Source organism: Hippocampus bargibanti, linkage group LG14 (assembly GCF_051943395.1).
Source record: "Hippocampus bargibanti isolate YZ-2025 linkage group LG14, ASM5194339v1, whole genome shotgun sequence".
NCBI classification, from domain to species: domain Eukaryota; kingdom Metazoa; phylum Chordata; class Actinopteri; order Syngnathiformes; family Syngnathidae; genus Hippocampus; species Hippocampus bargibanti.
Window position 1 is genome coordinate 15,511,772 of NC_142747.1, and position 27,815 is coordinate 15,539,586.

The following is a 27,815-nucleotide window of genomic DNA, read 5'->3' on the forward strand; positions in this document are numbered from 1 at the left end:
AGGTCTTGTACAAAACATATTGGGCGAAAGTCCCTGAATGACCCATTATTGGGACATTTTTTTGACCATATTATTTTCAGAGCGTTTCAAATTTATTTCAAAAATGATTTGACCGAATTTTGGGGGATGTTTTTGATCTAAACAACAGTCTCCCTAAACCCTGCTTGTCCCATGTCAAAGTCCCTTTTCCACCCATCATTTTTAGACCAACTCCTTGTAGAACATTTCCATGCCTCACTCTCAAACAGATGCGTCAAAAATAAACAAATTTAGGTTAAAGGACAACCGACACCATTTTTTTTGTTTCCTGACTGACATCAGAAAAACGTTTTATAGCATCTAAAATACCCAAAACACACAGGCTGATATTTTTAGTCAAATGCAAAACACCAATAAAAATGACTTAAAGCACAGGTGTCAAAGTCAAGGCCCGCGGGCCAAATAAAGGCATATCCAATCCAATCCAATCCAATCCAAATCCGGCCCGCCACATCATTTTTTTCGGCCCGTGAAAGCAAATCAAACTTGTTAAATTCCATGATGATTGCTAAAATCTGAGCCAAAATTTCATATTTTTGGATGTCAACCACAATAAAAGTCATTATTCTTGACTTCAGATTTGAAAACGAGTTATTCATTAATTTGCTGTGTGCTCTATATGTAATATTTGAAGGGATTTAAACATTCTAATGGGTTCCCCAAATTCATGACGGCCCTCGAGAGGAAACCATAACTACAATGTGGCCCGCGGCAAAAAATGACTTTGACACCCCTGACTTAAAGTGTCCCAAAACTACTTCAAAATGCCCTCGGAGATGGCGAGTTTCAGAAGGTCCCGCCCCCTTGTTCGTGACGTCACGACAGGACGTCTTCGCCTTGCTCTAGAATCAAAACAACGGGTTCAGATTCGGAGAAGATACTTTCTTGTTACTCACTATAAATATGGTTCAAATAGTTCTGAAGAGGGAAGCATAAATGTTTGCAATCGATTAAAGAAGTCCTTCCGTCTCATTTTGAGGCGTCTGGACTCCAATGTAGCGCCCAGAAAATGCACAAGATGGCGCCCAAGCTTTGTTGGAAATGGGCTGATTTGTCCGCTGGGAATTTGTGTCAACTAGTATCAAATAGTAGTCTTGGTGCAACACACAATGATTCACCATCGCGTTATTTATGTGTTTTCCATCTAATTTCGCCATCATCACAGATCAACACAAAGTTTTCAGACCAAACAAAGTCCCGCAAAATGCATTTATGTGCTTCAATATGTCCTTTCTCAGTCAGGGGCGTTCCTTCAGTGACGTGACGTGAGGACTCGTCACCAACTCAAAAACAAGACTTCCGGAATATTCCGTGCGAGTCTTAAAACGTAAAATATAGCTATATGCAGTGGAATCTTTGTAAAATACGCTCAGTAGAAGTCATTTGAAGCCATTTTACAAATTATGGACACAACTTGTCCGGGGGCGTCGGTTGTCCTTTAAGAAAAAAAGATCAACAGCCCCCTTGGTCAATTCCATCCCAGTTTTGGATTTGTTGTTTTGTACAAATAAATACATTTTTTTTGTCCCAAATGCTATTTGAGTGCTTTAAGAGGATACAACACCAATAACAAAAATATTGCTTTCATACAGAAACAGCATGACGCACAATAAACTCTGATGAATCATCAAGAAAAAAACATTTTTGTTTCAATTTCTTACATATGATGGAATGTCTGGGCTCATTATTATTCGTTATATTTTTGTCCCATCAATGTGCTTTTTAATGAGTGGCTCTTTTTTGTCATGATTATTATTTTCAATACAAAAAAACACTTCCCTTTGTTTGGAAGGAACCCCCAGAATCAAAGTGTCACTCAAAAAAAAAAGAGATTAATTATAATACTGCAATAATAAAAACCCATTACGGAGTTTCCATCTTCTTTTTCTTTTGTTTTTTTTCCCCGATTGGTGAAAGGGTTAATTGGGTTAATTGGGACGACGCTTGGCGGTGAGGTGAGGTTGCTGAGCTGAGGGTCATCATGGTTATTGTCTCTATTTACAATATGGCTTCTCTTGAGTAGAAGAAACACAGAAGTGGTCCATTGAAGATGAGTTCATTATTTCGCCGGAAAAAGTCTTGTCGAAGCTCCAACCGCTCGGCATCCTGTTTTTTTATTTTGTTTTTTATTATTACTATTATTATTTCAGTTTTCCAGATGATAAGGTTTCTTCAGTCGTCATCTGTTTTTCTTTGACGGTGTCAGACGACGAAAAGTTTCATCAGTGAACTCAAGTTGTGCTGGTAGCTCCGACCCTATACACAGGGTGACCCAAAAAGATGCTTACCCATTAAAAATTTCAATAGTGGCTTTGATTAAAAAGCTATTTATTTCAAATTACAACCACACATTATTGAGTTTTTGGAAGACCATTCACCAGAGTTTCAGCTATTTCTGTTATTTTTTTGTGAATTTATGGCTTTCCCAAGATGTGTTGCAAATGTCCACCATTTCGTTGCAAGCAAACCTGTACTCGTCTGTCCTCTTTTGGGAAGGTGACCCAAAAAGCAGCGTCCTACCGAGTCCCTCACTGCAGCAATGTTTTCTCCCAAAAGAGGAGTGTGAAAAAGTGATTGATAACTTTGTCAGACGAGTACAGGTTTGCTTGCAACAAAATGGTGGACATTTGGAACACATCTTGGGAAAGTCATTAATTGACTAAAAATTGACAGAAACTCTGGTGAATGGTCTTCCATAAACTCAATAATGCGTGGTTGTAATTTGAAATAAGTATCTTTTTTCATCAAAGCCACAATTGACATTTTCATGGGTACGCATCTTTTTGGGTCACCCTGTATATCCCTACTGTCCAAAGGTGGCGGTGCCAGACCTCTGCTCTGCTCGTCTAAATTTGGGGGGAGCAGTGGACTACTCCCTGAAGCTAATCTGATTACTTATTTTGTTCTGTCTAATTATGTTCTATGACTGGCCACATCAGCTCTGGTATCACATCATCAGCATGACCAAGCCTATGTGGTAACGATCTAAGAAGTCTGTTGTAAGCACGATCTAAATTAAACCTCAAACGTGTTGGCACAAACGTCTGACACCTTCAAAGAAGGACAGACGACGGCTGAAGAATCCTTTTTGTCGATGGACAACTCCTGTATGACTGAGAGTCTCCGCAGACGTTAGTTTTCCAGAATCAGCGTCAGCTTGTCCGGTGGTGAAATAAATGTTCCCCCAGCGGCGCCCTGTCACACTTTTGCAGTCGTTGAAGTCCAATTAGCGACATCCTCAGAGGCTTAATGTCCCGACGCGGACGTCTTTTTCCATCGTCTCAGTCTTCCTCGGAGCCGGCGGCCCCCCGCAGGCCGTTCATGCAGAACGGCAGTCCGGAGGGGAAGGGGCTGTCCGAAGGGGAGAAGCCGCTGAAGGGCGGCAGGCCCGCCAGTCGCTGCAAGTGAGGGAAGAAAGCCGGCGTGGGTCCCTTGTGGTGGTCCGACCGCAACTGCAGCCCGTCCCCGTGTCCCACCGCATGGTGGTGGGAAGGGGGCAGCTCGGGGGGAGCGTAGCGGATCGTGCTGTGGGCGTACAGGCTCTGGGGGCCTTGGGGTCCCAGGGCGAGGGGATGGAAGAGGACCCGCCCCGCCGCACCCCCCGCGGCCAGTCTCTGGAGGAGCTCCAAGTCGGGGCCGCCGCCGCACCGAGCGACCGCCCCCGCCGCGGCCCGTTCCTCGCGCGGCAGTGGGGACGAGACGGGCATGACGGGAGACAAAGCCGGGGACGGAGGCGTGAAGAGGCCCTTGGGCGGCGCTTCGCTGCTGGACGAGGAGTCGGGTACGGGGGTGTTGGGACTATCCCCGTTGAGGCTGCTGGAGGGAGTGTGCGCGTGAGAGGGCTGGGGCTGGCTGCTGTGTGACCCCCAGCGCCCCCCCGTGGCCAGGGCTTCGTGTTCCGTCTTGATGCTGGCGGACGGGGTCACCACGCTCTTCAGCTGCTGGATCACAGCTCGCCCGTTGTGTACCCGCCCCCCCCTGTCTCCTCTCGTCGGGGCGTCTGCGCCCCCGCTCGGCTTCCCTCCGCTGTCTTCTTGTTTCAATTTGTCACCATCCCCCCCCTGCTGCCAGTCGGACTCCTCGTCCTCGTCTTCGTCCTCGTCCTCGCCCTCGCTCTCGCTGGCCAGGTCCGAGGAAGCCGACACGCTCTCCTCGGCGTGCCTCAGCTCGTCCAGACGGCGGCGGCTGTCAGGGGGGACGCCCTCCGGCTCGGATCTCAGCGGGCGCTTCCTCCTGTTCTCTGATTGGACAGCGGCGCTGGTGGTGAACTTCTCTCTAGTTTTCGTGTCGCGGTCGCTCTTTCCCGCTGAGCTCTTTGCTGGCTGAGAGCCTGAGGAGAAGGGATTGCAATGGAACAGTTCATGGCTTTCTTTCGTAGTACAGTCACCGCCACTCGCCTTCACAGGTTGTAAGTTAGTGGGCCTGCTACTTTTATTTATTTATTTATTTATTTATTTATTTATTCATTCATTCATCTCATCTCATCTCATCTCATCTCATCTCATCTCATCTCATTCTCCGTACCGCTTATTCCTCATTAGGGTCACGGGGGTTGCTGGAGCCTATCTCAGCTGTCTTCGGGCACGAGGCGGGGGACACCCTGAATTGGTTGCCAGCCAATCGCAGGGCACACAAAGACATACAACAGTCACTCTCACACTCACGCCTAGGGACAATTTGGAGTTTGTCAATCTGCCTGCCATGCATGTTTTTGGAGTGTGGGAGGAAACCGGAGGACCCGGAGAAAACCCACGCGGGTCCGGGGAGAACATGCAAACTCCACACAGGGAGGCCGGACCGGGATGCGAACCGGCGACCTCTGCACTGTGAAGACGGTGTGCTAACCACTCGACTACCGGGCCGCCCTTATTTATTTATTTATTTATTTATTTATTTATTTATTTATTTATTCTTTCATAATAAAGTCAACACCCCTCTCCTTCTCAAGTTGTAAGTTAGTGGTTCTGCAATTTAGTTTTATTTATTTATATATGGAGTTATAATAAGAATAATAATAATAATACATTTCATTTATAAGCACCTTTCAAGGACACTTTACAGTCACAGGATATTTTTTCTGCGGGTGAGCAGCGGCAGACACGCGCCAGCGTTCACTCAAACCGAAAGTAACATAAAGTGCTGTATCTCCTTCAGTGTTCCCGACCTTGACTAAGTCCTTGTAACCTGTATTTATGTATTTATTTATGTATTTATTTGTGTATTTGTCTTTATTTATTTATTTATTTATTTATTTATTTATTCATTCATTCATTCATTCATTCATTCACTCATTTGTTTGGATGGACCTATTCTGTTGTAATTTTTGGGCCACAGAACATCCCAAAAATCCTGACAACTACTCCATTTTTAACCTTTGCCAGAAAGCTTTGAAGTCAAGATTTTCAAATCTAACTAATACTATATCACTGACAAATATTGTAATCATAAATAAATAATACATTTCATTTATAAGCGCCTATCAAAACTCTTAAGGTTACGTTACAGTCACAGGATACGTTTTTTTTGTGGGTGAGCAGAAGCAGCAACACGCGCCAGCGTTCACTCAACCCTGAATAACTCAAATAGATGGAAAGCTAGCTAGCGGCGCTAATACTGTAGCTATCTAATAGCTAGCGAGGTAGCTAGCTAGCTATATAGCTAATAGCTAGCTAGCTGGATAGCCAGCTAGATAGCTAATACAGTAGACAGCAAATAGATGGCAAATACATAGCTAGCTATGTAGCCAGCTAGGTAGCCAGCTAGATCGCTAGCTTGATAGCCAGCTAAATAAAAAGAAGTCAAAAGGGGAAACTTTTCACACACACGCACTAAATTGTAATTGACAAGCGGAAGCAATAAAGCCTTCAAGTGCCATTTACAAAAGAACAAACAAAAAAAGCCGTCAGTAATTCTGAAAAACTAAAACTTGAAACAAAAATTGACACCAGTAGCAAATTCATGTCAGTAAAAATTCAAGTAAGTAAACAAATGCAAAAAAAAAACAAAAAAAAAAAAAAACTTGTAGTTACGCTGCGTTAAAATTCAACCCAGGCTACAGTTCCGCTCACAGAGTATTATAAGATGTTGCGGCATCCTACCTCTGGCCTGCGGGGAGTTGTTTGTGGGAGGGGAGCTGACTCGAAGTCGTTCGGCTCTGACGCTTTCAGGCAGCTGCAGCAGATCCAGAGGAGTATCGGGCAACTCCGTTCGACTGGTGGGGTGAAGAAAATTCAAAATTCTTATCAAAACAGATTGAAGGGGGAAAAAAATACCCTCGTCACAGCTTTGAATAATTACACCGCAACATCAAACGTTGGCGCCCACCACAGCGACACAGTGTCACGCGGCAAACAGGCCTTGCCCCGAGAAACAGACATGAGCCCACCTATAAACAACCCTCCTCTCCAAAACGGTGGAGGCTGTTGTGGAAGTTAATGAGCTCTTGTAATTACAGCGCTTAATGAACTAAAACACTATTCAAGCCCCAAAATTCTGACATCAGTTTGTTGTAATTATATGGACTCAGTCCAATTAGCATCAACATTCATCCTACTCTTTTTTGGTCCCACCGCTCGAACACGGTATCATGCATTTAATCTGTGTGTGCGTGCGTGTGTGTGTGTGTATGTGAGTGACTGTGTGTGTGTTATGCGATGGTCTAACGTTTGTGCAATAAGTGCGTCACTAATAGTCTGTCATTAAACATTGCGTAATTCAGGGGTGTCAAAGTCATTTTTTGCTGCGGGCCACATTGTAGTTATGGTTTCCTCTCGAGGGCCGTTATGAATTTGGGGAACCCATTAGAATGGTTAAATCCCTTCAAATATTACATATAGAGCACACAGCAAATTAATGAATAACTCGTTTTCAAATCTGAAGTCAAGAATAATGACTTTTATTGTGGTTGACATCCAAAAATATGAAATTTTGGCAATCAATAAAAACAATTAAAACTAAAATTTAAATTCCAAAAACCTAAACCTAAATATGTATTTAAATATATATATATATATATATATATATATATATATATATATATATATATATATATATATATATATATATATATATCTTATCCTGTAAAAACAATAGATTGAAACCAAGTTCACAGAGCATAATTTTTTTTTGTTCTTCAAAAAAGATAAATACAATACTATTGAATACAGTTACATCTATCAAATATTATTTCAGTCTTCTGACATTTCTATTATGTATAGAATCCTTTGTTTTTATCTTTTCACCCCCCCCCCCGTCCTATTCAATTTTGCTGCTGTAGATTGAAAATGTACCCATTGTGAGACCATTAAAGGCTTTTTGATTCTGGTTATGAAATAATAAATAATACAAAGGATTGAACAAAGAATTGAATGATCAAATAAATTGTTCCTGATTCTTTAAATACACTCTATTGACAACGAATTAAAAATATATATAATATATATAAATATATCATAAAAACCAATAGCGGCGAATGTAAAATTACCCCAAAAAATTAAAAAATAAACAAATAGTGTTCATTACACGCAAATTAATTAATTAATGAGCCATCTTTCCATTTTTTTGATCATCTTTATTCTCACATTGGGGGGGGGGGCACTGATGCCTATCCCAGATGAGCAATAGATATTAATTTTGATATGAATGATCAAAAACTACACTAAATTAAATTAATAAAGATAAAAAAAGATGTGCAAAGTTAATGATCAGGGGATTTCCTTTCCAATCATTCATTATCCAATAAATAATTTAATACACACAAATAACTACATTTGCATTATCAAACGGAATTGAATACAAGAGCAGCAACTAAATTCCCTCTTGGCAAATACCATAAAAAATACTAATGATTTATTTACCATTTCAATGGTCATTTTGTCCGTTTACATTTCCTCCGGTACAGTTCAGTTGTATTTAATGTTTTATTTTTTAACGCTTTCAGGAACAGCGCTGACGACAGTGGACATTATAGCGCGTTGTTGGATTACAGGCTACAATATCAAGTTCAATGTCAATCATGATTTTAAGTGTGTTCCTATCTTCAATACAAATGCAGTGTGAATGTGACAGTGGTCTGCAAAAACATCCAATATAGATTTTAGGAATAAAAGCTCCAGAATAAAGCTTTTGTATTGTGAATATATTATGCAGTTGATAACGCTGCGACCTCAAATGAGGGTATTCTCACATTATTTTTCCCCCATCGAATATCTGTCAGCGCTTAACCCATCAACCCTAATGGGCCCCGATGATGCCTTTTCTTTCATGTCAGAAACTTTTTCCATTTATCCTCATCAGCTGTTGGACTCAGTCAAATCTCATTTCATCATCCATGTCTTCAAAGCCAGTGTGAACACAGCTTGGTGCTCCGCTTCATTTTACCGAAACTGACCTGAGGACGCAGTTGACCCAGATGACGTTGCGCTCGTGGGGGGCTTTGTGGTTTATGGATACGGTGGCGGTGGACTGAATCCACAGGTAGCCGCCTCTCTTCTGGAGCCAGCGGTAGTACCCTGTCACTACCTGGCCTTTCCTCAACACTGGGGAGAGCGGACGGGGGAGGGGGAGTGTGGCAGTTGGAGAGCCTTAATTTAGTATTTGTTCCATAGATTTTTAAAAAAGTATCATCTCGAGAAATGAGATGGTTTAAGGCAGGGGTGTCAAAGTCATTTTTTTGCCGCGGGCCACATTGTAGTTATGGTTTCCTCTCGAGGGCCGTTATGAATTTGGGGAACCCATTAGAATGTTTAAATCCCTTCAAATATTACATGTAAAGCACACAGCAAATTAATGAATAACTCGTTTTCAAATCTGAAGTCAAGAATAATGACTTTTATTGTGGTTGACATCCATAAATATGACATTTTGGCTCAGATTTTAGCAATCATCATGGAATTTAACAAGTTTGATTTGCTTTCGCGGGCCGAAAAAAAATGATGTGGTGGGCCGGATTTGGCCTGCGGGCCTTGACTTTGACACCTGTGGTTTAAGGCGTTTAAGAATACAATTTCTTATTATTGTTATGAATATTGCCCACCGATATGACAAACTGAAACTTTATATGAAGCACTTTGTCTGTGTATTCATATTGTATGTCAGATTGTTACATTGCAATACTGTAATAAAAACACACACAAAAAGTCCACATTTGCATGACCTTCCCAGTAGTAGAGGTTATGATTAGCACTACATAGAAATACCAGCAGAGGGCGCCAATGACATCACAACAAGAAGGATTGAACAGGCTCTCCTTGAGAAGCGTCTGGCGGCTTGGAAGGACACTCACAGTCTTCATGGCTCTGTCGCAAGTTCTCCAGATCCTCCACGTAGATGAAGTGGTAACAGGTGCGTCCAACCACCTCTGCGGGCGTCAGGTCCATGTAGTCGGATATCCTGCATTTGCATACAAGTCAGTCATGCAAAAATTGAGGATTTTAGCTCAGGGCGGCCTACCACGCTGGACGAAGTGCCAGTCAATCACAGGTAATTCACACACACACATGAAAAATATCGGAGTTAATTAGATGTCGGATGGACAACAGAATCTGTATTTTGAACAGAGCTGAAAAAGTAATCACATTTAATATATTGGAATGCAATTTTAAAATTAGAAAAACAGCAATTGTGTAGAAAAAAATGCTAAAACTGCATTCAGTCAGTCAGCTATTATTTATATACGTATGTACGATTACTATATTTTCTGGAATATAAGGTGCACCGCATTATAAGGGGCACCTTCAATGAATGACATATTTTAAAACTTTTTCCATACATAAAGCGCACCGGATTATGAGGCGCATGGTCAGCTTTTGAAAAAATATTTTCTTTTAGGTGTCCCTTATAGTGCAGAAAATACTAATAACTCAAAAATATTAGGCAGGAACAGTGGTGCTTGCCACTCCTAGGCCTTCAGTAGTGCTACGTCTGAATCAGTCCACAGCCGTGAGTGTGGTGTGATTTACTACACGTCCACTGGAGGGTGTTGATAGCCAGGAAATAACTTGAAGAAACGTAAGAAATACTGTCATTAAACTGTTCATATTTTTACTATGACCGTGTGGATTCATTATAACATCATAAAATTGTAATATTATTTGCTATTTTTGCTAGCTTCGGAGCTATCCAATCGTTTTTAATCACGTCCATCTATTCTTGAAAAGTCCATCTTGAAAATGGCTTGAACAGTAAATTTCCAACCAAATCCATTTATTCTCCTCCTTCAGCCATTGTGGGTTGACAAAACCACTATTAAATCAACACAATATTCAGGTAACATCCGACTTACGGTCGAGTTTCGTTCTGACCAAATTGTCTTAAGTTGAAATGGTCGTAAGTCGAAATCCATTCAAAATTTTGAATAGAGACTCGGAGGCTAAACGACTCGCAAAGTCCCCCCTTTGGTGACATCACAAGGTCGATTGTTGTGCACGAGTGAGATGCACGTACACGTTGCACGTACATGTACACGTTGCCGGCCTGCTAGCGCGTTGTAGTGCCAGGCGTAGAACAAAAAATTCAAAAATAGGGTCTGGAGGTCGTGGTTGGAAGTATGGGTGGTTCTAAGTCTAAGTTTTGACTCCCCAAAGAAATCCAAAGCCACACCTGTTCTCGCAGTAGGTGACCTGCAGGTCCATGTTGACCCTGAAGACAAACATGTGGCTTTCCATGCGGACCTCATTGAGCGTAGAAGGGGGGAGTGTGTGAGCCAGCACCACCATCCCCATCGGCCGGGGCATGGAACGTGCTGTTCCGGGGACGATTGCGGGCCGGTAACGTATTCTCCCGGTCACGTGGATCACCTAAAGATGAGAAAACACACACATATATACACACACACATGCGGAACGTAAACAAAATGTGTCCACTCCAGTGCCAGGGTTTTTGTCATTGTCACTCGAATTCCTGGCCCCAATGAATATTGAGTTGTAGGTCTACATACATTACGACATACTCTTCTTTCATCAGAAAAATAGTACATAGTATGGGTCTGGAGTTATATGAGCTTGAAATGAGGGCGGTGGTCCAAAATACAATATAATGCAATACATACATTGGATGGGATTTACCTTTATTAATCTCGCAGTGGAGAAATTGACATTTCCAGTTGTGAAGTGAAGATGAAAGGAAAGAAAAAGTAGATAAACAAAATACAGGAGCCACTGTAAAGGCAGCCACACTCGTGGCGCCATGTTGAAGTCAAAAGAACAAAAAAAAATATGCCAACACAAAGACACAGAGAGTCAATCATTTTTAAGCACTTTCTGTACCCACTTTGTTACATGAAGCATTTTAGAGATGAAAGAGGAGAGGATCAAAGTGTCCTTTTCACCAGTGGATCAGGGACGTCCTGGTGGAATGTGCACGTCTACTACAAGCTAAATGTTGAAAGCAAGCACGAAGCTCACGTCTCTTGTCTCATGTGAATCCGCTTCAATTCCAAGCCGCGATGGGTACATATTGGTTTGTATAGCCCTTTAATAACAGCTGAAGCTGGAACAAAGCACTGACATGGAAAAATGGGAAATGCTGCCCCCTTGTGGAAAGGAAAATGAAAACCTTGCCAGATGCCATGGCCAGCGCTTTATCGGCACCTAAGCAAGAAAAAAAGTAAACCTGAACAAATTCGGGAATGGCGCTCTATGTCATATTTTCCATTCCCGAATAAATTTGTGAATGGCAGTGAATGAGTGAAGATGATTGGATACAATCTAGTGAATCAAATCTCATTGAAACCAAAGCTCTGGCTTTGCGCCGCAATAAAAGGCAGCGCACAGCTATTCAGTGTGAAATAAGGTCAAAGCAATAAAACACAGTGAAAACGACCATCTTGACACTGCTGTGAAACACCAGTAGAGCAAAACAATGTGACAAGGTGCGGCTTGTTATTCTTTCATGCACAAAACAAGGACATATAGGACGTGGCACTGAGTACACCTACGCAATCTAATGAAATCCCCAAAACACATAAAAATGCTTAGTTTTGACTGTGAATGTTCTCTTTGTGCTGGTACCTGCTAAAAACATACACGCTAACTTCACTGAAATTTCAACACCATACATTGGGGTGAATGTGCGCTTGGCGATCTGCAATTAGTCCAGGTTGCGCCTTGCCTGTTGCCGAACGTCGGCTGGGATTGGCTCCAGCTACGTGCTTTAGGAAATTAACCTATAAATTGTGTTATAAATAAAGAGTCAAAATTCCAAAATACCCCCAGGTTAGGTTTACTGTGTCACCAGTGTATAACAGTAAAATACTGTAAGCATTTTTTTTTTGCTGCAGGCACACCAATTTTTGGCATAGAATACCTTGATTCAAGTTGGAAATGTGAAATTAATGTTCTTCTTTTTGTCTTCTTGTTTTTTAATTGGTTTTTAACAAAATATGGCGTAGAGCGCCATTCCTGAATTTCTTTGGGTTTTGTTTTTTCATGCTTCGGTGTCGATAAAGCGCTGGCCATAGCCTCTGGAAGTTTTTTCTTTTCCACAAAGGGGGCAGCATTTCATCTTTTTTACATGTTAGGGCTTTGTTCCAACTTCAGAGCGATATTAACCAATATGTATGTATTGCATTGTATTTTGGACAGCCACCCTTATTTCAAGCTCATATAACTCCAGACCAATATAATTTAGGAAATAACTAATTTTTTTCTGATGAAAAAAGACAGTCTAAGGCAGGGGTGTCAAAGTCATTTTTTGCTGCAGGCCACATTGTAGTTATGGTTTCCTCTCGAGGGCCGTTATGAATTTGGGGAACCCATTAGAATGTTTAAATCCCTTCAAATATTACGTATAGAGCACACAGCAAATTAATGAATAACTCGTTTTCAAATCTGAAGTCAAGAATAATGACTTATTGTGGTTGACATCCAAAAATATGAAATTTTGGCTCAGATTTTAGCAATCATCATGGAATTTAACAAGTTTGATTTGCTTTCGCGGGTCGAAAAAAATGATGTGGCGGGCCGGATTTGGCCCGCGGGCCTTGACTTTGACACCTGTGGTCTAAGGTTTCTGACACTGCACTGAATGTTTATGTTGTCTTGAAACTCAATATTCTGTGAGTCCTGGAATTCGAGTGAATATGACAAAAAACCTTGGCACTGGAGTGGACACATTTTTGCACATGTCTGGATGTGAGTGAGTTAAGTTTCGATATATTTTGGGATCCCGGTGCCTTGAATTGGTTTGGCCGCCTTGATGATAAATATAAAGTCAACATCGATGAAAAGGTTTCTTCAGCCGTCATCTGTACTTCTTTGAAGGTGTCGGACGTTTCGCTTCTTTTCCAAGATGCTTCTTCAATAAACTAAAGTCTTACTGGTAGTATCGGCCCTATATATATATATATATATCCCTACTGTCCAGACATGGCGGTGCCGGACACTGCTATGATAGGTCCTTTAGTTCGCTGATCTTGGATAAGAAGCGAAACGTCCGACACCTTCAAAGAAGTACAGATGACGGCTGAAGAAACCTTTTCATCAATGGACCTGTACGACTGAGAGCTTACACAGACATAAAGTCAACATGTTAAGAAGCTGATATCGCAGTCAAATATAAGAAATTCTTATAATCATTATATGCTTGCTTAGTCAGAATCATATTGCATTTAGTCGCTAGTTTACTTAGGGTGTGTAATAGGGTGTTTGGGAGACCCAGAGATCGGAAACCCGCTTTCTGCTAGGTGACTATACATTTTTCGGGGGATTGTGCGTTACAAAAATACAAAATCAAAGCACAAACATTTCTTTTTTGGCAATTCTTCATCAGGAAATGTAGGCGATATTTTTTTTCCTTAGTTGAGGACGTGTCTTGTTTTGAATTATACTGCCAGTATGTATAGAACAAAATGAGGTATTCAATGAATTATTCTGTCTTTTTAATTTCCTTTCATTATATTACATTACATTATATTACGTTACCTTATCTTATCTCATCCTTATCTTATCTTATCTAATCTCATCTCATCTTTTTCTTTCGGCTTTTCCCTTCAGGAGGTCGCCACAGCAAATCAGGGTCCTCCATCGTTAGAGGTTTGATCCACATGTTTGTTTTGGCCAAGGTTTTACGTCGGATGCCCTTCCTGAAACAACTCTCTGTATTTATCCGGGCTTGGGACCGACACAAGGAGACTCATGTCCCTTTGTGACTACAGAACAAGTAACTCGCTCAGTAAAAGGCTCCCAAACATGTTACGTTACGTTACATTACGTTATATTATATTATTGATGTTTATGTTATTTTATTGTATTTATTTTTTGCTGGATTGGAAGCCATTGTGTACCTAATGAAGTTTTCCAGTGTGCCGTACTATAGGTAGAAAATTCGGAGTGACCTTGTATCCGGAGGATTTGACGTGTAGCCCTCTCTTGGTGAGCGTGGACTTCATACGAATGAAGAAACCTCTGTCTGGAGGTTCATCAGTGGGAGAGTGAGGACTGGATGGCGCTGCTGGGGATTACAGAGCGCGAGATTAATCATGGCTGTTCATCTCGTGCGCTGGCAGTCATTACCGTACCGCTGGGCTCGGGCGTGCCGGCCAGGGAAGAGGCGGAGGCCGAGCTGGAGGGAGCGCTCTCTGGGCCCACTTGGCAGCCGGCCTCTGCCCGCAGGTGGGGCCTGATGCCCAGCCGCTCGGCCATTTCCACATGGTCGGCCGGGTGGATGTAGTCGAACACGCTACTGCCCGTGAGCTCCACCTGAGGGCGGACACACACACTTGTTGACAAAAAAAACCAGAATCACACACTGTACACACACCCACCAAGAAAAAAATCAATATGTGTTATGACAGGAAAATGAAAACCTTGCTCTGGGTTACAATTTCAACAAGGCGTGTGGCGCTTGTAAGACATTCTCCCCATACGCACACGTTCCAAGTCTCACAGGACCAAGCGACGCCACAGTAAGACTCAAATAACCCAGCATGATAAAAATCAATTGTATGTCCTGATTAAAAATGGTTCAATTCTAAATATCTCTGGAGGTCGCATCACTATTCTTTTTTTTTTTTCTTCCACCCCGTTCCTTCATTTAGTCACCGCCAGCAGTCCATCCCGGCAGGCATAAAGAGCTCAAATCACCCGGCGTGATCCCATCATCACAATACATCATAGTCAAATCTCCAATCATTTAAAGGCAATAATGGCACCGCTCTTGCATGGCATCCATAAAAGCACCACAATCGGAGCAGGTGCGACTCAGCCTGATGTTGAACGTGTGTGCGTGTTGGATGTACACGCAGTTTCTATTACATTTGAGAAGGAGTATATGTGTTTGTGTGATTGTGTGTGCCAATAGCATTCCATCTGATAACGTTGTGGCTGCAGCAGCCTCACACCCTTGTCTGTAGGACACAGCCATTTATTACCGGATTAGAGCCATTTACTGCGGGCTTTATGGGAGCTTCAGCAAGCCCTCAAGGACAGCCGGGGAAAAGCAGCCCCGGCACTGCAAACAGTGATGGGATAGGTGTTGGGAGTCTCCGACAAACCGGCACATCACCATTTTATTTTCGCAATCAACTGCCTGGAATAGGTTAGTATTAAAGAGAAACTCTAAACTGGCAAGACTCATGACCAAGGCTAGAAATGTGATCATATTGCTTCTAAAATTTCAAGGTTTTGTTACTTCCTCAAAATAGTCAAAGGCTGAGCGCCATCTTGCTGACTCAGTGGTATTTCATGTTCTTATGCCCGCAACATGGTGGCATTTTGCTGACTCACTGAGCTAAAAAGAAGTCAGCAGGTCCCAGAGCAGTGATCCGTAAAGTTTAAAACTACAGTACTATCACTAATATCTACTTGATTTTATTTCATAGTCATCTGGAGAATAGGAACATATCGCAATTACCAAATCATATTGAGATTGAACACCATCACCACAAAGGGCAGTTTCTTTATTAGCTTTCATGCACATGTAAACCAATTTTTCAAACGTCGTATCGAAAGCTTTAGCTGTTGTTAAAGTGCGATATAAACCAATAAGTCTTTCATTTCATTTTGGACGGCTGCCCTCATTTCAAGCTCATATAACTCCAGACACGATGGATGGATGGATGGATGGATGGATGGATGGATGAAGGGATAGTTAGATACCGCAGGCTAGCTAGAGTGCTAGCTATATAGATCACTAGTTAGCTAGATTGCTAGCAAGCCAGATTGCTTGGCAGATCAGCAGATTGATTACCAGATCACTCGCCAGATCGCTCAATCTGGCTGGATGGATGGATGGGGGGATGGATCGATTGATAGATGGATCGATGGATCGATGGATAGATGGATCGATGGATCGATTTCTAGAAGGATAATAACTTCGCCTCTGCTCCAGTGAAAGATACAAAATCCCATCGCCCCTTGGAAGCATTGAAGACAACATTGAGAGACAAGCAGGACCTCATGGGTTTTACGATGAGGGGGCAATGGAGAAGGGTCGCCTTAAGACCGATGCGAATACTATCACTCCATCACCGACAGAAGGGAGGGATTGAAGACCGAGATCAGACAGAGAGGAGGCGATGAGAAGCAGACGCAGCCATTGAGAGGATGAGTCAGGCTCAGACATAAAAAAACAGGTATAGGATACGGCACGCACAGTGGGTGGGGGGTGTGGAGGGGTCGGGGAGGGGTCGGGGAGGGGTAATTGGGCGGCGGGGTGCGGCAACGTGAGGAGAGACCCAGATCATTCATGTGCGTGTGTTACGGCTAGACAGCCTGTTTTTTAATACCATTGAGTGTGTCATTGTTTGCGTGGCCTGCACAGACATGGACGTGCATGTATGTATTGGGATGAGAAGGAGGAAGAGGAGAAGAAAACCAAGGAGGAATGCGGGGGGGGGGGGGGGGGGGGAGAGGGGGCAGCAAGCAGGGGGAAGGAGAGACATGATATAAATAATAGCAAGGAGGGTTTAATATGTATGAGGCATCCGGGCAGTGGTCCACAACACACTCACAGTCCTCACTGACTGATGGAAGAGGAGAGAGGTGGGGAGGGATGGCAAAGGGGGGGTTAAGGTAGAGGGGGCGGGGGGAGCGGGGGCTGCATACTAACCATTCCCAGATCAATTCTCTCCTCCCTAGTCCAAGCATCCAGCTTCTCTTCTCTTTTCCCCATTTATCCCCTTTCTCCCCCCCTTCCCCGTTATGTCCCTCCCGCTTCCAATCTCCTTGATTTCATCCATCCTCTCACCCTCCGCTGCTTCCCATCATGCATTCTGCCGCGTGGCCTTATTCCAGGCCGGGGGGACCCCGGTGAGAGGAGCAATGATACGAGTGGGCGTCTGGGGAGCTGTGGGTTCGATGCGGTGGGGGGAGGGGGATGTGGGGAGACGGGACGGGCCTGGCTGTGCCCTTGGTCAAGGTGTGTGACCTGGGCTTAAGCCGGTTAAGCATCCGCACCCCCCCCCCCCTGTCAGGGGAGGAACCCGGGGGCGGTAGGGTCACACGTCAGGGACGGGAGCCACTACCCCCAACCCGCTGCCCCCCGACAGAAGGGGATGTGGGGGTCCAACATGCCCTCTAAAAGAAACCACCAGTTACATACTTGCACTCATTTGTTTTTCTGTCCTTCCTTTCTCCCTTGCGAGCGCCTACACTCGCCAACAGTGTGTATATCTGTGTGTGTGTGTTCGCCAAACTCACATTTCTGTCTCTCCCCATCAACAGACCAGCGCACCGCCTCTCATGTACAGATGCTCCCCACCTTACGAACGAGATACGTTCCGAGCGGTCGTTCGTAAGGTGAATTTTGTTCGTAAGTTGCTTCACTGCTATATTTTGTATGGAATGTATGTTTAAGTCAAACACTGAACGGGGAAGTATCAAACACAGACGCGCGAACAGTCGTAAAATAAATTCCCACCTACTTTAGTACGACAACATATATCCTTGGGTCTTCAGTAACCAATGACTGAAGCTGCTGGCACGTAATTACTGAATTATGTGCCAGCAGCCATTACTTTGTGTTATGCATCGCGTTCTCCTGGATCGTCAATTGGGAAGAGGGATTTACTCCCCGCCCACATACTCGACACAGCGAGTTCGGCGGATCGGGGCCTGAACTCGTTGGCAACATTCCAGCATAGTTGATTGGTCAGCCTTGGTGTCCGTCGCGTAAACATCCAGCCCTTGAAACCTCCAATGTGCCTCTACAGCTAATAGCAAGCAAGCTCGGCTGGAAAAAGGCGCGCAATACAAAATCTAACTAACAGCATTTCTGTCCGAACATTTTTCGACACACTGTACCCGCAAAAATGTTCACATGTGCGGTATTCGTAACTCGAATGTTCGTAAGTTGGGGAGCGTCTGTACAGCCGGAGGGAAAAAAGCGCGCAATACAAAATCTAATTTACAGCATTTCTGTCCGATTATTTTCCGACATACTATACCCGCAAAAATCTTCATATGTACTGTTATTCGTAACTCGAATGTTTGTAAGTTGGGGAGCGTCTGTATAGGCTTCCTCTAAGAATAAAGACTGCCATTTTTATTTAGTTATTTAATGTTAATTTTTATCAGTGTGCGAGTAAAGGAGGGGTGCTGAAGGTAAACGGCATGTTGTATGCTCAAGGTTCGGGGCGTAATCTGCGATGCTGATGGTTTAGGTCCTATTTGAGGAGATGTGATGAGTTAGGCCATCTGCTCAGCCGATAAGAACACCTCTGTTTTATTAGCATCTCCGCCCAAGCCCGGCTGGCTTGTTTACCTCAGAAATCCCACGGCAAATCCCCATTTCTACCGCACGTTTATACTCTATTTGCACACTGGTAGTCGCTCGCTCATCTTGCATCAACGTCTCTCCGTCGATTTCCCTTGTTACCTCGCTCGGCAATTTTCTTTTTTGGGAGGGGGTGGTGGGTGCGTTCTCTCATCCTTTTTTTTACTATGGACATGTGCGTTTTATATGTGAGGGTCAATCTAGAGCGCCAAGGTCTGCTTCTCTCTCCGCTAATCCTTCCTCTCTTTCCAATAGGAGTCTGATTTGATGTTAAGTTGCATCTAAAGGGCAGAGGTGTGCCGCGCGTGTCTTTGGATTAATTTACGCTGCAAGCCCAGGTCCGCGATCCTCATTTTATGGCTACAGTTTTTGGACCGTCTGAGTTAATATCATCCTAACGCGCTTTGGAGAGTTTTGCAATTCACCCCTGAAATTCTGAGAAAAAAAAAAAAACGCCAAAAAAGGCACACCTGAAAGCCTTGATTTTCTTCAAAATATGACCCTGCGCCTTATACGCAGGTGCACCTTATATGTGAAGTAATATTGACCCACCACAGGTCTCGCAACAACTGTCAGCAGCCATTAACTCCATTTCCCCCTGTAGAAGAAGTCATCCATAACCCCAGCCTCTACTGTAGCGCAAAACCCACCTATTTAAAATTGCATTTTCTGTGTAGTTGTCTCTCATTTCTATTTATAATTGTATTTTATTTATTGCATTCTATTTGTGATTGTATTTTATTTATTATAGTACCTATGCTTGTCTGTGACTGTAAAGTGTCCTTGAGAGCTTTGAAAGGCGCTTAAAATGTAATGTATTATTATTATTATTATTATTATTATTATTATTATTATTATTATTTGGAAAATCTTTATATATTCATATATTTTATTTGGAAATCCATTTTCATTCATTGAAGGTGTGCCTTATACTCTGGTGCGCTCTATACACTGAAAAATACGGGAATCAAATTTATTGTATTGGAATGCAATTTTCAAATTAGAAAAGTAGCAATTTTGGGTGTGAAAAAAAATGCTAAAAAGTCAGTCACTGACACTATATATATATATATATATATATATATATATATATATATATATATATATATATATATATATATATATATATATATATATATATATATAGAGAGAGAGAGAGAGAGAGAGAGAGAGAGAGAGAGAGAGAGAAAGAGAGAGAGAGAGAGAGAGAGAGAGAGAGAGAGAGAGAGAGAGAGAGAGAGAGAGAGAATACATTTCATTTATAAGTGCCTTTCAAAAAATATATACATATGTACAGTATATATATATATATATATATATATATATATATATATATATATATATATATATACAGTAAAGTCTCGTTATATCGATATCGGATATATCGATAGTCCCGGTTATATCGATACTATTTCTATGCACGCACGGAGAAAATTACATGCAAACAGGGTCGGATATATCGATAGTCCTGGTTATATCGATATTTTTTCGGACTCCCTTGAATATCGATATAACGAGACTTTACTGTATATATATATATATATATATATATATATATATATGTACAGTGTATATATACAGTGTCTTCAATGAAAGCCTTTGCAATGGTTATGATCTGGGCCACTGTACTAATCAGGCAGGTGGAACACAGAGAATATTCTTGCACAGCTAAGCAAAATTGAATCACAACATTAGGATGGAGTGAAGACAAAAGGACAAGCGCGAGCCAACCACAGTGACCAAAGATCTTTCAACCCATTGGCGGCGTGTGATTACTGTACGGAGATTGAGAGAAAAATCAACTGAGTTAACATGTCCACCCGCAGACCTTCAATCACAGCCGATTCCCACAATTAAAATGACTCTAATTTACATCCATTATTGTCACACTCAGCTCATTTCCTCTCCTTCTACCCCCTTCTTCATCTGTAACACGCTGTCTCCTTCTCGCTTTAAAACATTCCTCCCTTATCACACCTCAGCCCCTTTTTCCACCCCCCTCCTCTCTTCCCCTCCCGACTGTCTCTATCTATCATGCCATCCCCCTTGGTGTTTTTCCCCCTCCCAACAATCAATGTGGCTTTTAAGATGCCTATCGATTTGTTCCCCTAGACAGGCCCAGCGTGCCGGGGCGACACTTTGATTGCTGGCCTAGTAATTACTGTTATTATTTATGCATCTGGGCAAAATGGCAGGACTTAACATTCACAGTACAAGAGGCCACAGGCAATCAACAGAGGTGAGCACCTGGAGAGCGAGGGACCAGAAGAGAGAGACAGATAGAGAGAGAGCAAGAGAGTGGAGATGCTCTGAGAAGGGGGGCATGTGCGAGGGGAGTCATCAAAGATGCACATGCAAAACTATACTCACATTACCGTATTTTCACGACCAAAGGGCGCACCGTGTGACAAGGCGCAGTCTCATTTATGTGTGCCATTTCTTTATTTAACATACACATTGGGCGCACCGGATGAAAGGGCGCAAGTTTTATATGCCGGTACATATCCTCTACTGCCATACGTACGTCCGCCTCACCACAACACACAGGCATACAAGTGTGCGTATTTATAAAAACAGATCGGGAGCAAACCTGAGTTTGGTAGTGCTTTATTTATTAATTACAAAGTAAGAACATTTTGTAATCATCACTCAATAGGCGCCGGCATGGTAAAAACAAGCACATTACCGGTAACAGTCAGTAATCAAACCCATCAAAGTCGTCATCCTCTGTCTAAGAATCGAACAGCTGCGCTAAACCAACGTGGCAGGTTCGCTTTCCTCACGGTCAGTCACTTTCTGTGCTGTGCGGCTCCTCGGAAATTATGCCGGCTTTTCCGAAAGCTCGAACCACCGTGCCAGCAGACACGTTACCCCAAGCATCTAGCCCTTTTCGTTTGCCTTAATAATGACGCCTGCTGGAAATGTCTCTTTAAGCAAAGTCTTTCTTTTAAAAATCACCATCGGCGGGAGTTTCTCTCCCCGTTAGCATGGCAGCCAAGCACAACAGCAAACGAAGCCTTTTCGCCAGCTTTTCAGAACAATTTCATAAAACGCCAGCACCAAGACGGACCTCCTTGGAAAGCCTTCAGTTTAAACTGAGATTCATAACCATGTCTCTTTGCCATTTTCCGAGTTGTTAAAACAGCAATGTTCTGCATAAAGCACATACCTGTTCTTGTATACACAAACCACGCCCACACATCCCCCCAGCGAAATGCTGAAGAAACCTTTTCATCAACCTTATATGTGAAGTCATATTGAGCCACAACAGATTTCACATTTACTGTCAGCAGCCGCCGACTCCATTTGCCCCCGTAGAAGAAGTAGTGCGTAACCCTAGCCTCTTACTGTAGCGCCTTATAATGTGGTGTGATTTATATTTGGAAAACTTTTGTATATTTATATATTATATTTGGAAACCTTTTTTTATTCCTTGAAGGTGCATCTTATAGTCTGGTGCACCTTAAATATGGAAAAAAGGTTTGAAAATACAACATTCATTAGGGGTGCGCCTTATACTCCAGTGCGCCTTATACTTCGGAAAATATGGTTATGATTTTTGCTCTTCCATGATTTACAAAGGGCAAAAAAAGGGATTCTCAGTTCCTCATTAACTGGACGACAGGATGAGACTAAATAGGACAGCAAAATTAAGCCTGACTTGTATTTGTACGACCTATTAAAACTGCAGTTGTTTACATCTTGTAGCAGGCGTGAATGAGGCTGTGATCGTGAGATTATAATTTCAGCATCCTGGGTAGAGACATGAGCTCTATGATTATGCCGTCGTCATATGCAAGACTTCAATCTTGCTGCTCTCTATAGTCTGCTCCTCCTGCATGCCAAATGTCAATATAACCCTAGTTAGAAAATCTGATTTGTTCGATTTATTCTTGATATTTCTGCGATTGACTGGCGACCGGTTCAGGGTGTCCCCCGCCTACTGCCCAAAAAATTGCTGGTATAGGCTCCAGCACCTCCCCTTGACCAATTTACAGCTACTGCGTATGTGTGTGTGTGTGCGTGTGTGTGTGTATGCGTGTGTCGAGTTTGCCTTACCTGCGAGAGTCCCAGGTAGATAGAAACCGTCTCTGAGATGTAAAGGAAACGTCCCTCATGGCTGACCACAAACACAAAGCCGTCCAAAGACTGTGCACACACACACACAGACACACGCAAAGACACACAAACCGACACACAGACACACACAAGAAGACATCCAAATTAGAGCAATTAGTGTGTATCGAACAAATTACAATAGGTGAACAAACAACCTGTCACACCTCTCAGTGACACACACACACACACACACACACACACGCAGAGCATGTAGATATATGCCGTAAATGTGACGGCACAGTCATGCATGTTAACAAGATTTGCATTTGTCGTACTTTCTATAAGGCAGGCTGAAATAACAAAAAGCTCTATGTTCTTAACAATAACGTGCATAGTTGTACACACACACACACACACACACACGCGCACACACACACACACACACACACACACACACACACACACACACACACACACACACACACACACACACACACACACACACACACACACACAGGCACACCCACATATGCACACCCACATATACGCACACTGAAGATAAAAGCATAAGGGAGACTCAGAGCAGTATAGTACACGGACCATAGCTGCTTCAATCAGATATAATGAACTCACATCTAAAGCAGAACACCGCATCTCTTGACACATACACGCTAACACAGAAGCGCACACGGGAAACATACATATGCAGACAGCAACAGAGACACAGATAAAACCAGAGTCATTACAGTCTGCGGTGAGTCTAATGAGAAGTGAAAGGTATACAACCAGCCCATTAGAGAGGACTGCTTCACAGAAAAATATTAATCGTCACAACAAGCACACGCACACGCACACAAACACACACACAGAGCAAAGCCAGTTTGTTGTAAAGAATGATTGCTATTTTGGCGTGCTGGGTGCTTAAAGTGGCATCGGTAATTTATGCAAGTGACACATTCAGTATGCAAATGTGTGGCCGTGCAAGGGTTTGTGGGGAGTCGTGTGTCGTGGCGAGGAGAAAACCAGCCGCCTGAATGTCGGAGAACTAAAGTGCAATTATCAGGCTATTACGGCCGCAGGACGGCTGGGGAGGAAAGAATCATACAGTTTTTTTTCTCCCTTCTTCTTCCGCGGCATTAATTTGATTCCTATCAACGGCGCTCCCCAAGTCTTCCACCCCCTCCTTAAAATGCCAGAAGACAGCGGACGTATGCTTCTTTCTTTTGTGTGTGTGTGTGTGTGTCCACAAACTGTCTCACTTCTAAATTCCTAACCTCTCTCCACCTGCTCCCACGCCTCCCTTATTTCATTCCCCCCTTAATCCGTGTAGTTCCCCCTTATCCCTCGCTGCCGCGCTTGCTCTTCCAACTGGCGTACTTCCCTCAGCCTTCTCCTAATCTGCGGTGTTACCGACATGTTGCACCCCCCCCCCTCCCTTCTCCCGACTGCATCCCTCTGCTCAGCCTACAATTCACCTGTGCAAAATGTCCACAGGTCAGCTAAAGATCCCGTCTGAACATCTGAAGTTCATGGCTTAGTGATGTGACCATTACTGTCTTGCGAAGATCGTTGAGAAGATGTGTGGCCGACGACTGCAAGAGCGGTCGAAATATGGCCGGGGGGCGAGTGACGCATTGACGCATTGATGGCACTCAGCGCTGATCGTAATAGCATGAAATATATCAATCGGCAACCATGTGTTGTGGCGTTAACGGTATGGACGGAGCGCTGAAATCAACAGGTAGGTGTTGGCTTTTTGCAGCAAGAGGTGCCTCAAGCATGTGAAAATATTGGACTATGCAACTAGAGTGTGTTCGCTGACTAATAAACCCAGAAGTCAATTTTCAAAAATCACAAATATGCACGCCTACGGAAGGGAAAACATAATTTATCCGTGCTCAGAAGTGTTGAAGAGGAGGCAGGGATCAAGATGTGAGAATGTTGCGGCAGTTACCTGCAGGAGATGCGCCCCCAGGTGCTGTTCAAAGATGTCAGTGGCCAGAGAATGTGAGGACCGTCTCACTGAAACAAAGACATGGACACACATCAGGAAAACATGAAGGGAACTAAAAAAAAAGAAAAAAACAATAAAGACATCGAAGCGGAAAAGATTCAAGGATAACGATCAGTCATCCCCTAGAGATTATTGTCTTAAAAGATACATTCATCTCATAATCAATAATAGTAATGAATAGATGTTGCTTCGAGGACACATTATTTCCATCCATCCATCCCAAACCCCCATTCATCCACGCATGCGCCCATCCATCCATCCCAACCCCCATCCATCCACCCATCCATTCACCCATCCATCCCAACCCTCCATCCATCCCAAACCCCCGTCCATCCATCCATCCCAAACCCCCGTCCATCCATTCATTCATCCATCCATCCCAACCCTCATCCATCCACCCCAAGCCCCATCCATCCATCCATCCATCCATCCCAAACCCCCATTCATCCATCCGTCTACATACATACATCCATCCGTCCATACACCCATCTCAACCCCCATCCATCCATCCATCCATCCATCCATCCATCCATCCATCCATCCATCCATCCATCCATCCCACCACACTTCCCCCTGAACTGGTTGTCAACTACAGTCAAACGACCATTCCAACCCCCAATCGTACTGTCACTGAATGGGAAGCCATCCCACACTGCCCGCACATAAGTTCGCCGAGTGTACCACTACACCATCAGCGACTTGCATTATTTTCATCAAAGTAAAATGAATACTTTTAATTACAGACACTCCAACAATTCATGTGAGAACAAGCTGGGTCAGTATCAGTCTTGTGTGGGTGGCATCAAGCATCCCTGAAGACTCAGCACATTTTGTCATAGTTAATTACAGTGCAATATCTAAGGAATAGATAGTATTTAAAAAAATAGAAAAGGAAATTATTCCAATATAAGAGTTATTTTCTTATTTTACATTAGCAAAGACAAAAGCGAAAATGGGGACCAGCTTGACATTGACAAAAGCTTATCGAGCGTTTGATATTACGTTTCAACATGATTTCAAGGATCCATGCGTGCATCTGAAAACCTCGTACGCATAAGAAATTCCGTATTAAATCTTTTTTTTGTGGGGGAGAAGTTTGTACACACCAAATTAGAACCCATCCATCCATTTTCTACTGTGAGGTGAGCAGAAAGCCAGTCAGCCTCTGATATGATCACCATTTTCTTCATGCAACGCAACACATCACTAATGTTTTATGTGAATTCTAGCGCCGACAAAATACACAATTATGCACTATGAACTAATTTATTTCCTTGATTGAGTGAAGAAGGAGGTGCCTTTTTCACTGTGAGGAGTTATTCGAATTGTGTAGGACGCCCCGGTGACGAAATGGTCCATTATCTCAAGGAAACGGTTGCTCTTCACAAAACAAATGGGCTTTTGCATAATTTCATTTCTGTGAAAGATTTGAAATTGTTGCAGAAACACAAAGCAATCATGGTGATGAATACGTGTAAGAAAAAAAAAGTATATACAGTAAAGTCTCGTTATATCGATATTCTCAGGAGTCGGAAAAAATATCGATATAACCGGACTATCGATATATCCGATCTTGCGGCATGTAAATTTTCTCCTTGCGTTCATAGAAATAGTATCGTAATAAGCAGTACTATCGATATAACCGATATCGTATAATGAGACTTTACTGTATACTTTAAAGGACAACCGACACCATTTTTTTGTTTCCTAACTGACATCAGAAAAAACGTTTTATAGTATCTAAAATACCCAAAACACGCAGGCTGATATTTTTTAGTCAAATGAAAAACACCAATAAAAATTGACTTAAAGTGTCCCAAAACTACTTCAAAATGACCTCAGAAAGTTTCAGTTTCAGAAGGTCCCGCCCCCTTGTTCGTGACGCCAAGACGTCTTGCCTTACTCGAGAATCAAAACAATGGCTTCAGATTCGGAGAATATGCTCTCTTGTTACTCATCCAGTTATGAATATCCATTCACTACCATCCCCGAATTTATTCGGGAATTGAAAATATGACAAGGAGGGCCATTCCCGAATTTCTTCGGGTTTTGGTTTTTCTTGCGGGGGTGCCGATAAAACACTGGCCATGTCCTCTGGCAATGTTTTTCTTTTCCACAAGGGGGCCACATTGCCCTTTTTTCCATGTTAGCGCTTTGTTTCAGCTAAAGCTGTTGTTAAAGCGCTATATAAACCAATATACTATAGGTATTGCATTGTATTTTGTACAGCCGCCCTCATTTAAAGCTCATATAACTCCAGACGCATGTAATTTAGGAATTAACTTTGTTTTTTTTTCTGATGAAAGAAGAGTCTAAAGTTTCTTACGCGGCATTGAATGTTTACTTAGTCCAACAGGGGAAAAGTATTGAAAGGAAGCTGAAAGACAATTTGGAATTGTTGAATAAGAATTCATGAACTAAATATTGGATTGGATTGGATTGGATTGGATTTGCCTTTATTAGTCTCACAGTGGAGAAATTTACATTTCACAGCAGCAAAGTTATATATAATTATATATATAATATATAATAAGGTATATTATATATAATAAGGTATAATTAACATCCGTCTGTGATTCAGATATTTTTAGGCCAGCAGAGAAGGCTTTGCAGGGCGTAACGGTCCGCTATTGACAGAACCCTTATCTTCTTTTTTTGACAAATAAATAAAATTAAAATCAGCTGAATGCCTGCACATATTCCTCAAAGCTCGTCTCTTGTAACACAAGGCACCAAAACACACAGAACGTACAACCAAAGAATAAAAGCATTGTGAAATATATTATTTTTAAATGGACAATTTTGAAGAGCAAGCATTACAGGCTGCATTCCACTCAATCATTCAAACACAGTGACAGACACACAACACACACACACACACAGTCGGCTTCGCCACTCTTAATGCATCCCAAACATAAGCTATCAGAGCTGCTCGGTGCCAAAGTGATGCTGTTTACCAAGGCAATTACAATACAAATAGAGTTGGAGGTGG

At 42.8% G+C, this 27,815-nt stretch overlaps 1 protein-coding gene across 2 annotated transcripts in view; it reads right to left on the minus strand.

The window, feature by feature from the left end:
• Nucleotides 1–1,260: 1,260 nt before the first annotated feature.
• Nucleotides 1,261–27,815, minus strand: part of npas1 (neuronal PAS domain protein 1) — a 55,317-nt gene continuing 28,762 nt past the window's right edge. The window contains exons 4-12 of one of the 2 annotated variants that reach the window (XM_089014248.1): nt 24,764–24,831; nt 22,810–22,899; nt 14,555–14,735; nt 14,372–14,487; nt 10,639–10,835; nt 9,323–9,429; nt 8,429–8,576; nt 6,138–6,250; nt 1,261–4,369 (exon numbers count right to left, since the gene is read on the minus strand). In XM_089014248.1, the coding sequence (XP_088870374.1) occupies nt 3,321–4,369; nt 6,138–6,250; nt 8,429–8,576; nt 9,323–9,429; nt 10,639–10,835; nt 14,372–14,487; nt 14,555–14,735; nt 22,810–22,899; nt 24,764–24,831 (2,069 nt within the window). In that variant the 3' untranslated portion in view covers nt 1,261–3,320. The remainder of the gene's footprint in view (nt 4,370–6,137; nt 6,251–8,428; nt 8,577–9,322; nt 9,430–10,638; nt 10,836–14,371; nt 14,488–14,554; nt 14,736–22,809; nt 22,900–24,763; nt 24,832–27,815) is intronic. The other variant, XM_089014249.1, reaches the window with a different exon arrangement.